At 42.6% G+C, this 12,010-nt stretch overlaps 1 protein-coding gene across 1 annotated transcript; it reads left to right on the top strand.

Moving 5' to 3' along the window:
- The first annotated feature begins 9,570 nt into the window (after positions 1-9,570).
- Positions 9,571-10,731, top strand: LOC120110401. The gene has a single exon (XM_039125222.1). The coding sequence runs from the start codon at positions 9,571-9,573 to the stop codon at positions 10,729-10,731; it is 1,161 nt and encodes a 386-aa protein (XP_038981150.1).
- Positions 10,732-12,010: the final 1,279 nt, after the last annotated feature.

Here is a 12,010-nt window from a genome sequence, read left to right as displayed (position 1 = left end):
ACGGGAAGAAAGGAAAGAAGGAAAGAAAGAAGAAAAGAGGGAGAGGGGACTCATCAGCTCGGCGTCGTGTGCGGTGGCCGCCGGCTTCGGCTGCGAGCACCGTCGACACGAGCGTCGACCGTAGGCGCGGCCGAGAGCGTCGTAGGTTGGCCGCGGACGCCGCCGGTCGTGGGCCGTCTCCCTCCGCTCGCCATCCTCCCCTCCGCTCGCCGTCCTGCCATCGTCGGAGAAGAGAGGAAGGGGGAGATCGGGAGAGAAGGAAGGAAAGAGAGGAGGAGGGGAGGAAGCTTCGGGAAGGAGAAGAAAAGAAAAAGGAGAAGAGAAGAGAAGAAAAGAAAAAGGAAAAAAAAAAAAAAAAGAGAAAAGAAAAGAAAAAGAAAAAGAAAAGAAAAGAAAGAAAAAGAGAAGAGAAAAGAAAAGAGTGGGTTAACGGGCCGGAATCGGGTTCGGGTCCGAAACCCGTTAAGCCCAATAATAAGAAATTGATTTAGCCAATTGAACCTGAACCCGAGCCTAATTAAATTTGGGCTAAGTCTGGACGAGCCCAAACTGCAAATTGGGTCAAATCCGAACCGAATTAAGCCCAAATTGATTTGGGTCCGAACCCAATTAAATTGAGTTAGTTCCAGCAGACCCAATCTGGTTTTAAATCGAACCCCAAAGGCTTCAAATTGGAATTGGGCCTGCCCCGCCAGTGGCTGAATAGTAACTGAGCTGCCCCGCCAGTGGCTGAATAGTAACTGAGCTGGCCCCGCCAGTGGTCGAGTCTGACTTCGCAGTAGCATCCGAGAGAATGGACCACGGCATGCTGGGGGCACGGTTTCATATGCATATTTTATGAAAAATTTTGTGATTTGCACTACTGCTTTGTTTAAATTGCATACTTATTATGCCAGGATGATTTTTTAGATAAACATGCATGTCAGCTTCTCAAAACCCTGATTTACATGTTTAGTCTACTGGTTGATCCGGTAGGATTATGCAGGATTACTTACTGAGCCGTGTAGCTCATATCCGTTTATTTACTTTTTTCTTTCAGATCCTCACCACTGATAGCTGCCAGAGACACGTTAATTTGGTATTAGCGCTTCTTTCTTTTGGGGTAAAGCAAGTATATACTTTTGTGTATATAAACTACGTAGAAGCTCTGTATTTGGGTACTGACCAGCATGTTGTACTAGATGAATACACATGAAAAGATTTGGTTGGTTTGACTACCCTATTTCCCAGGTATGAGGCTGCGTGCTATTGTGGGCGGTAGTCGGCAATAGCACGGCCGTGTCACGGATCCGGATCCGGGGCGTGACATTTCGTGGTATCAGAGCAATAGGTTAACCATGAGTAAAAATTTTAAGCTTTAATAAGGAAATGGGTAGTTAAGTCTCATTTAGTGAGATTCCGCATAACCGGAAAGGAAAGAAAAGATTTTATTGGTCGTATCATCGGTCAGTCACGAAAATTGCTTGACACAAATATTTTGATAGGTGATAATGAGCAACAAAAAGAAAGAAGCTAGGACTAATACAAAATCATTCGAGGGGCATGATTATGACAGGTATGGTATCAGAATTCAAAATTCAAGACTACAAAAAATTTTTGATGTTTTCAAACAGAATGGTAGCGAGCCATGCCAAAATAAGAATAAGCTAGTTTGGAGATTTCTCGATGGAGTAATTTGTATTTTGGATTATGATTAAAGTATATTTTGACTGATATTAAGTGGAGTACTAGCTATGGAATATTAAGGTACATGGTGATTATTGGTGTATCAGTATATAGGTGATTTTGGAAGTTTAACTTGATACCGGATACTGTGGATAATACTTCTAGTTTGAAGTTAATTATTTTGATGGCAAGATAGGGTTCATTCATAAGTTGTAATAATAAAAGATTTGATCTGTTTTCTTCTGTAGTAGGATTTTCCTTGATAAATGAAAAGAAAATGATCGGATTTTTTTTGGGATATCGCTGTGCTACCTTAAATTCTCCAGTTTTATGTCATGCTAAGAAATTCTTAGCATCCCGAGACTAGAATTAACGGATCATCAATTTTGATCTCAGATCTGGAATATGCTGATATAAACCTCCGTCCTCCTAAACTTGAAGCTTGAGTTTCTTTAATTAATATCAACCCTCCATCTGATTGAAAGAAATTAAGGTTGTCAATTGACTTTGATGAATATCTATCAAGGGTGGATTGAAGTTGTTTATGATCTAATCTTGTGATAGATCGGGTAATCGAGAGCAGTTGATACTTTGACAAAGAAACTTGATCTTCTTATTCAGAATTAAGATGTTGATTCTATGAATAATCTAGAGAGAGAGCTGTATAATCTTCACCCGTGAGTTTTTCTATTATTGGTAACTCCCGGGAGAATCTTGGCATCTTAAATTTAGTATTAACGGATGGATGGTGCCTTGGTTGGGCTTAGACCTGAAATGTTCCCTACTTTTAGCTATGACATCTTCGATCTACCTATCTAAAAGGGGTTTGAAGTTTTGCTAGGATAAAAGTTGATCATAAAATTGTAGGCAGGGTTAAGAGAAGAAAGAGGATTATAGATTATGAAAAGTATTTGATGCTAATGCTCTCACCTATTTCTATTAACCCGATTACGACCGTTGTGTGGACTTAATCGAGAGCAATTAATTTCTTGGGCCAAGAATCATAGCATTTAAAATCTAAGGTGGGAAGATTAGTCTTCTTTTGGGAGAGATCAAAGAACTCCTACGTGTCATAGATGGAAAGGTTCAAGTTTTGAGGTGCCATGATTTTGCCAAAATCTTATCAGCAAGCATTTTAAGAGGGAGACTAACCGAGAACTAGAAGATGACTCAATGGTTGACTACTTTTAAAAACCAGAACCTAAGGTATGTTTAATTTCGAGGACGAAATTTATTTTAAGGGGGGTAGGATGTAATGTCCGGGCCCAGAACCTACTAGGCCCAATAAGAAATGGGCCCAGTTAAGGGTTGGGCCCAAATGTCACTGTGGGCAGTGCTGTATAAGGATTGAAAAAAAAAAATATATATATATAAAAACGAAGGGATAAGACCGACAGGGAGGGGTGACCCTCACCCCTGCTGACAGCCGCTGCCGGCGCGCCGGAGACAGGGGGGCGGCGGCCAGTCCCGGAGCAGGAGGGAATGGAGAGGGAAGGGACCTCTCAGAGGGGGGTTTTATCCTCTAAACACTGATTTAAGCCTCTGCCGGCAACCCTAAGTCACAGACCCCAAGAACACGGAACGGGAGAGAGAGCCGAAGCCCTGGAGTCGAAGGCGAAGGAACCCTGAAGCTCCAAGAGGAAGGGCAAAAAGCCAGGTAAGCCCCCTGCCTTCTCTCCCCCTGTTTTGTGCAAGAATAACAAAGAAAGAAACAAAGGAAGAAAGAAGGGAGGAAGGGGGGCTGCTGGCAGGCCGAGGGCGTGGCCGCAGGCACGGCTGAGGACGCCGCGAGCTCGGCCATGGCACTGCCGACTGTGGCTCGGCCCTCCCAAACCCCCCTTCTTCCTTCACAGGGGAAGAATGGAGAGAGGAAGAGAGAGGGTTTGGGAGTGAGAGAGAGAGAGAATATGGGGTGGTGCCGGAGGGAAGGACCGAAGAAAAGAAAGAAAGAAAGAAAGAGAGAGGAGGAAGAGAGGCCGTGGATTCGGCCGGAGAAGAAGAAGAAGACCGAGGAATCGGCCGAAACACCCACGATTCCGGCGAGGGCGAGGAAGAGAAAAGAGTGGAAGAGAGAAAAGAAGAGGGAGTGACCGAGAGAGAGAGGAGGCCGTAGGAGAAGAAGAGGGCCGGAGAATCGGTCGGAGGCTAGGGTCTCGGCGAAAACAGAGAAGAAAAGAAAACGGGAAGAAAGGAAAGAAGGAAAGAAAGAAGAAAAGAGGGAGAGGGGACTCATCAGCTCGGCGTCGTGTGCGGTGGCCGCCGGCTTCGGCTGCGAGCACCGTCGACACGAGCGTCGACCGTAGGCGCGGCCGAGAGCGTCGTAGGTTGGCCGCGGACGCCGCCGGTCGTGGGCCGTCTCCCTCCGCTCGCCATCCTCCCCTCCGCTCGCCGTCCTGCCATCGTCGGAGAAGAGAGGAAGGGGGAGATCGGGAGAGAAGGAAGGAAAGAGAGGAGGAGGGGAGGAAGCTTCGGGAAGGAGAAGAAAAGAAAAAGGAGAAGAGAAGAGAAGAAAAGAAAAAGGAAAAAAAAAAAAAAAGAGAAAAGAAAAGAAAAAGAAAAAGAAAAGAAAAGAAAGAAAAAGAGAAGAGAAAAGAAAAGAGTGGGTTAACGGGCCGGAATCGGGTTCGGGTCCGAAACCCGTTAAGCCCAATAATAAGAAATTGATTTAGCCAATTGAACCTGAACCCGAGCCTAATTAAATTTGGGCTAAGTCTGGACGAGCCCAAACTGCAAATTGGGTCAAATCCGAACCGAATTAAGCCCAAATTGATTTGGGTCCGAACCCAATTAAATTGAGTTAGTTCCAGCAGACCCAATCTGGTTTTAAATCGAACCCCAAAGGCTTCAAATTGGACTTGGGCTAAATCCTTGGATAGGACCCAAGCAAGTAAGTTCATAGTATGATGAACTAAGAAATTTTATAATAAATGAAGGGGGAATAATGTAATCCCTATGATGTTGTTTTAGGTGATTGAGGATTAGTCACCTGGACTTGAGCAATTTGGAAAGCGAATGGAGGTAAGTAATCTGTCTTAATCCTATCGTAGATCTTGTAATACGTTTTATAAGATGAACCAGTGTTTTTTATACAATTTGAATTGTATGCATGATTAGTGAAGAATGTAAGTAACCTGTTCTAATCCTATTATGGATCATGTCATGTTATTAATGTTTTCCTAAGCATTTATTTTAAGTACATATGTTTCATGCATGATATGTTACAATGCATAAGTAACTTGCATGATCCCAGAAGCTATGGCTATGTATGCAACATGAGGATGCTGATATTTTAATCATGCATGCAAGTTAGTATAATGAAATACTAGCTAGCCCCAGAGGCACTATAATGGGCTCAAAGATGCTACTGAGAATGACTGAGCCGCCAGTGGCTGAATAGTAACTGAGCTGCCCCGCCAGTGGCTGAATAGTAACTGAGCTGCCCCGCCAGTGGCTGAATAGTAACTGAGCCTGCCCCGCCAGTGGCTGAATTGGAATTGGGCCTGCCCCGCCAGTGGCTGAATAGTAACTGAGCTGCCCCGCCAGTGGCTGAATAGTAACTGAGCTGGCCCCGCCAGTGGTCGAGTCTGACTTCGCAGTAGCATCCGAGAGAATGGACCACGGCATGCTGGGGGCACGGTTTCATATGCATATTTATGAAAAATTTTGTGATTTGCACTACTGCTTTGTTTAAATTGCATACTTATTATGCCAGGATGATTTTTTAGATAAACATGCATGTCAGCTTCTCAAAACCCTGATTTACATGTTTAGTCTACTGGTTGATCCGGTAGGATTATGCAGGATTACTTACTGAGCCGTGTAGCTCATATCCGTTTATTTACTTTTTTCTTTCAGATCCTCACCACTGATAGCTGCCAGAGACACGTTAATCTTGGTATTAGCGCTTCTTTCTTTTGGGGTAAAGCAAGTATATACTTTTGTGTATATAAACTACGTAGAAGCTCTGTATTTGGGTACTGACCAGCATGTTGTACTAGATGAATACACATGAAAAGATTTGGTTGGTTTGACTACCCTATTTCCCAGGTATGAGGCTGCGTGCTATTGTGGGCGGTAGTCGGCAATAGCACGGCCGTGTCACGGATCCGGATCCGGGGCGTGACAAGACGAGCCAAAAGACAGAAGATCGAGAGTTCGGGCTCTGAGCGCCGAGTCGACTCCCAGGATTGTCCGAGTCGACTCGAGTGGGCCAGGTTGAAAATTGGCTCCGTGGACTTCATGGGATGAGCCGACTCCGAAAATGCCAAGTCAGCTCCAGAAGTTGGCGAGTCGACTCCAGGTCAAGTCGAGTCGACTCCCAGTCGAAGAGGCCACTTTAATTCAAATCCGGAACAGTTGCCGAGTCGACTCCAGAAAAGCATGAGTCGACTCCCGCCACAGCCGAGTCGACTCCTGATCGCACGAGTCGACTCCGACCCCCAACGGACATATTGTCAGGTTGTGCAGAGTGTGCAGAACGGGCAGAAAAAGGTGTCTAACGGCTAGTTTCTGTGGGGGATGGCTTAAATAGCCATAGAGGACTGTAGCAAGGTAGAGAAGCACCATTCCATTCAAAGAAATCAAGCATTCATTCTCTGCATACTTGTCTTCAACGAAAAGAGGGAAGAGCGCCATTAACTCCATCCAACTTCCTCTTCCCAGCATTTAAAGAAGCCTCCTCCTGCATTCAAGTCGACCAGACATTCCAGAGGAGACTCAAAGTTCAAGAAGCCCTACTCTACTCCAACTCAAAAGTATTTGAGGGCTCTTAACTTCTCTCTAGTTTATATTGTAGCAAATCTGCTTCTTAAGAAGCTCAGTTTTTCTGTTTGTTTCTTATTCTTTCCATATTATCTTTGCTTGGTTCAATCGGGGGATTGAATCAAGGGTGTAGAGGTTGGTTGGTGAGCCGAGTGTAAAACCAACGTGTAAGGGTTCGATTGTGATCCCGGAAAAACAATCGGGGTGGTTCTAGTCGGTGAGCCAGGAAAAACCGACCGAGTTCGTTGTGAGCTCGTAAAACAACAAGTTTGGTTGTGAGCTTGTAAAACAACCGGCTGTAATCCAAGGGGTTATAGTGAATTCCCAAGTGAGACTTGGGGAGTGGACGTAGGAGCAAGGGTTAGCTCCGAACCACTATAAAAGCCTTGTGTTTGTGATTGTTTGTCTCTTTCTTTTACTCTCATTTCATTCACAGCACATAGCAATTAATTAATCATCTTGGTAACGCATTAATTAGTCATCCACAACGTTTTAATTGCAAAATTATTTTAAAGGGTTTTTTGCATAGATACCCTTCTAAATGTTAGATTTTGTGTGAATACCCTTCCAAAATTGATATTTGCATGTATACCCTCGTAAAACTCTGTTATTGTACAAATATCCTAATGTAACGGTTGTTCTAACGGTGTTTTAAAAAAATTATATTTATATTAATTAAAAATAAAATAAAATTCGAAATGACATTATTACCCTTAACTCTTCCACCTCCACACCCCCGCGCCTGGGTTCCCCGCGCCACCACCCCCCCCGGCCCGGCTTCACCACCCCCCCCGGCGCCCGGCTTACCCACCACCGGCGCCCCCCCCCCCCCCCCCCCGGCGGCTTCCCCACCCCTCGCAGGCTTCCCCCCCGGCGCCCCCCTCCCGGCGGCTTCCCCCCCCCGGCGGCTTCCCCACCCCCACGGGCTTCCCCCCCTCCCGGCGGCTTCCCCACCCCCCGCGGGCTTCCCTCCCGGCGGCCGGCTTCCCCAACCCCCGCCCCCACCCCCGGCGCCCGCCCCGCCCCCCACGAATCGGGATCCCGATCGCGGGCGTCCGCGAGATCGCGACGCTATCGCGGGCGTTCGCGAGATCGCGACGCTATCGCTGGCGTTCGCCCCGCGGGAGACGCGATCGTGAAGATCTTGGCTGGTTCGCCCGCGGGCGTTCGCGGATGGCGAGATCGCGATCCCGCGGCACATGGCAAGCGAGAGCTGCCCGAGATCACGAGGCCGCTCGCTTCGGGATCTCCGACCCCCTTCCTCCCTGTTCTGGAACCCAACAAAGAATAAAGAAAAAAAATTTCTGGGTTGTAAATCTTTCCTCTCCAAAGACGCAATCGATCTTTCAAACCTTCAAAAACTCTGCCATCTGTTGATCATAAACCAAAGTTGATCATAAACAAAGGTATTTCAATATCATCTTTTCCTCTCTTCTCTTTCGTTGATTTATACTATTTTTCTTCTATTAATTGAACCAAAAAATAATCATTACAAGTGTTGGAACAACAATAATGATTGTTGTAGCTGATTTTATTTCATTCCTATTTTTCGCTGTGAACCTATATTGAAACTCTTTTGGTTTCTAACTGTATACCATATACTTTATTTGGGGGTAAGAAAGACGAACCCATTTTTGATTGATTGTTGAAATATAATATGGTTGTATATTATTCTTTTTTCTTTTATTTTGTTAGAATACATTTGGTTGATAAACACTCTCTTACAATTTATATCGTGCATATTTATTTATTCAATGTACAGGTTCTTAAATGGAGCAACAACTATTCAAATTGAAGGTAAAATTTGGAGGATATTTTAAGAAGGTTAAGAATTCTACAAGACTTAAGTACTACTTTGGAAGACAAAAGAGCTGGTTAGTTGATGTTGACTGTTATTGCTATAAGGACCTATATGATGATATAGTGCATACCTTCAATTTGAAGCTTGAAGAGACTATAAAGATTTGGTCTGTGATTAGACATTTAATGCCTAAGTCTTACATGATATTAGACACAGATCAAAAAATTAATGAGTTTATTTGAGGAGTATAAGGATTTAAAAGAGTGCTTCATATTTGTCACAAAGAGACCAATATTATACAACTTTCTCAATCAACACTAGGCAGCCAAGATCAAATTGAAACATGTAGAAGCACTGCAACTGCAATAGAAGAGATTCGAGAGGATGAAGTAAGAGAAAACCAAAGGTACAATGAAAATGAGCATCTAGCTACAATAGGCATTGATACTTTAGCTACTGCTATTGAAAATAATGACTTTGTTGGGGTAAATGATGAAACTTTATCTCAAGAGGAGCAGGAAACAGATACTGAAATTTATGGTTCTGAGAGTAGCTATCACAGTATTTATAATAGCGATTCTGATGATGATGATGAAAATATCATAGAGTATGAGGGAGAGACATATGAGATGGACATTGTGGATCCTAACATGGCCGTAGGGACAAAATATACAAGTCGAGAACAGTTTCAAGGTGGCACTGAGTCAGTATGCTATATTGAATGAATTTGCCGTAAGAGTTCTCAAAAGTGAGCCTGGTAGAATGACAGTGAGTTGCAAAGATGAAGCTTGTAATTGGAGACTTCATGCTTCACTATTATGTGATGGTCATACATTTCAGGTATTATGGTTGAAATATGTTAGCTTTTAATTACAGGGCTTATGAAAAATATTGCATGTATTAATATATTATTTTGTTTGTATGTGCAGGTCAAAAAATTGAAGGAACCTCATACGTGCTCATCTATAAACAAATGTGGCAACAAGATGGCCACACAATTTTGGATATGTGATAGGATCATTGGTTGGCTACGAAAAGAGGGTGACCTGTCGCCTATTGAGTTAAAAAGGAGATTGTTGCAATTCTATCATCTTGAGCTTCCATACCACAGAGTTTGGAGAGGAAAGGAGCTTGCCATGTCTATGATTCATGGTAATTGGGCAGATTCTTTTGAGAGAATGGAGGATTTCAAGGAGGAGCTTTTGAGAAGAAACCCAGGTAGTGTAGTAAAGCTAAAGTTAGATGTGGTCGATGACAAGCATTACTTCCACCGCTTCTTTATTTGTCTGCAAGCTTGCAGTACGGGCTTTTTAAGCTGGTTTGTAGGCCTTTCATAGGCCTAGATGCGTTGCCACTTAAAGGGAAAGTTCAGGGGTGTGATGATGGCTGCTACATCACTTGATGGAAATAATGGTTTGTTTCCAGTTGCTTTTGGTATTGCAGAATCTGAAAATAGTGATAGCTGGACTTGGTTTTTGGAGGCACTTAAAGAATCAATTCAAACTCCAGAAGGTCTAGTACTTGTATCAGATCGACAAAAGGGACTCGAAGAAGCAGTGCAACATATATACCCTCAAGCAGAGCATAGAAAATGCATGAGACACTTGTACAAAAACTTTCAAACAAAGTTCCAGGAGACTGGCTTAAAATTAAGGTATGGGGAGCTGCAAGGGCATATACAAAAGTCCAACATGACGATATCATCAATCAAATTAAGGAGGCTAGCTTGGAGGCATTCAAGTATCTTAATGCTGAAAATATTGGCTTATGGAGTAGATCTCAGTTTGGCATCACAGCCTAAGTGCTCCTATATAACAAACAACCTTTCGGAGTCATTCAATGCTTGGATTTCTGAGGCTAGACATAGGCCAGTTCTTGATTTATTAGATGTCGTAAGACAAAAAATTATGGTGAAAATGGAAGCAAGAAGGAGAATGGCTGCCCGTTGGAAAGGAAATTTAGTTCCTGTGGTAATGAAGTATGTAAGAGACATTAGCCTTAAGCTAGGTGATTATAATGTTTATAGAACCAGTGATTATAGAGCAGAAGTAATTGAGACTAATGGAAGACATGAAGTAATTCTAAATGAACAAAGGTGCTCTTGTCGTCTGTGGGAGGTGTCGGGCATTCCTTGTGTGCATGCTGCAGCTTTTATTTGTAGTATGAGAGGTGCAAATTTGGAAAATTATGTCTCGGAGTACTTCACTGTTGCCAAGTATAAGACTGCCTATGCATTAGAAATTGGACCATTACCTCACAAGGTCCAATGGATAAAAGTTGATATTGGACATAAGGTATTGCCTCCTAAGCTCAGTCTAAGACCTCCAGGAAGGCCTAAAAAGAAGAGAATTAGGGGTACAGATGAGAATACATCGAAGAAGATGCACAAATGTAAGCGTTGCGGTGATCTTGGGCATCATGCAAAAACTTGCAAAAATTCAGTAGTGGAGGAATCTCAAGCTTCAATGTCCTCTTCTTCTGCACCGAAGAAGCTTGGGAGGTAACATATAGCACTACTCTAACTTAATGATGTTTGTGTTTTATCACTTGGTTATCATTAAAATATTGCAGGCCTAAGGGAAATGGTTCAAGAGGAAGAGTGTCATGTTCAGGAGGCACACATGCAGTGTTCGTAGCACCAAGAGGAAAAAAAAATAAAGGACGACCCCGCAAGCAAACTAAGAGAATGGAAACTTTAGTTAGAGAAGATAATGCCTACCCACAATCTTGATTGGTACATGTTGGATATACCTATCCTAACGTTTGCACCTTATTTGCTTTCAAGTTATTTGGATCACTTTTAGCATTATTACTAAATATAATTTATTTGTTGATATAGAGTTAATTCTCATACTTATTCTTTTTCATTTTTTTGCTAATTGCAGATTTGATCGCATGTTTTGCTGGAGCAGTGAAGATTATGTTGGATATAGATTTGTTTTTTTTTCTCTAGTACAAGTAGGTTGGTAGAATTAATGCTATTATTTCTACTCCTACCTATTCATCTTGGTTGGTGTTTAATGCAAATCTTGGTACAAGAATATCTCTTCTTTACTACAAACATGGTGACTGTTTTGTTTTGTTTTTTTTTTTAAATTTGAAGAACTATTGGTGCTTTTGGTTGATGTATAACTATAGGATAAGGTGGTTTTCTTCTGCATATTTTCAAATTACTGCTCATAGATTACGTATGAGAAGCTGAATGATTGAGGAGGTGATCGCAGAGGGGAAATATATATATATATATATGTGTGTGTGTGTGTGTGTGTGTGTGTGTGTGTGTGTGTGTGTGTGTGTGTTTTCGTTTTTTCAGAGATTCTAAAGCCATAGCATGTCGGAATGAATTTTAATCTGATAAGATGGGATTAGGTAAAAGAAGAGAAGTTATCATATATTGTTTTTAAATAAAATATATAGCCCGGCAAAACTAGAGTACATATGTTTCCCAGTATTCCATTAGTTACTTATTTTGAGCATTCTTATCATTCTTGGTCCTTGGATGGGGGACTGTGGGATGTACTCTTCAACTATAATACTATATACACCAAATTCGTTTACTTTGAACATCTTGGGATATCTACCTCCATTTGTTACCCGAATTCGTAGATATCAGGCATACCTTTAGCAAATACATACAAAGACACGTGTGTGTGTGTGTATGTGGAGATTGTTTTGTTGTTCCTCAAATGATGACAACCATATTAACGTATCTAAATTCTTTCCATCTACTAGGACCGGGTGCATTTTCTAATAAATACAGAATTATAAAGGCTATCACATTAA

Source organism: Phoenix dactylifera, chromosome 4 (assembly GCF_009389715.1).
Source record: "Phoenix dactylifera cultivar Barhee BC4 chromosome 4, palm_55x_up_171113_PBpolish2nd_filt_p, whole genome shotgun sequence".
In the NCBI taxonomy this organism is placed as follows: domain Eukaryota; kingdom Viridiplantae; phylum Streptophyta; class Magnoliopsida; order Arecales; family Arecaceae; genus Phoenix; species Phoenix dactylifera.
The sequence above is the reverse complement of the archived record's forward strand: the minus strand, read 5'-3'. Positions and strand labels throughout refer to the sequence as shown.

What these genes read in the sequence shown, in the direction of transcription:
- LOC120110401 (XM_039125222.1), top strand. Translation starts at nt 9,571, where the DNA reads ATGCGTTGCCACTTAAAGGGAAAGTTCAGGGGTGTGATGATGGCTGCT.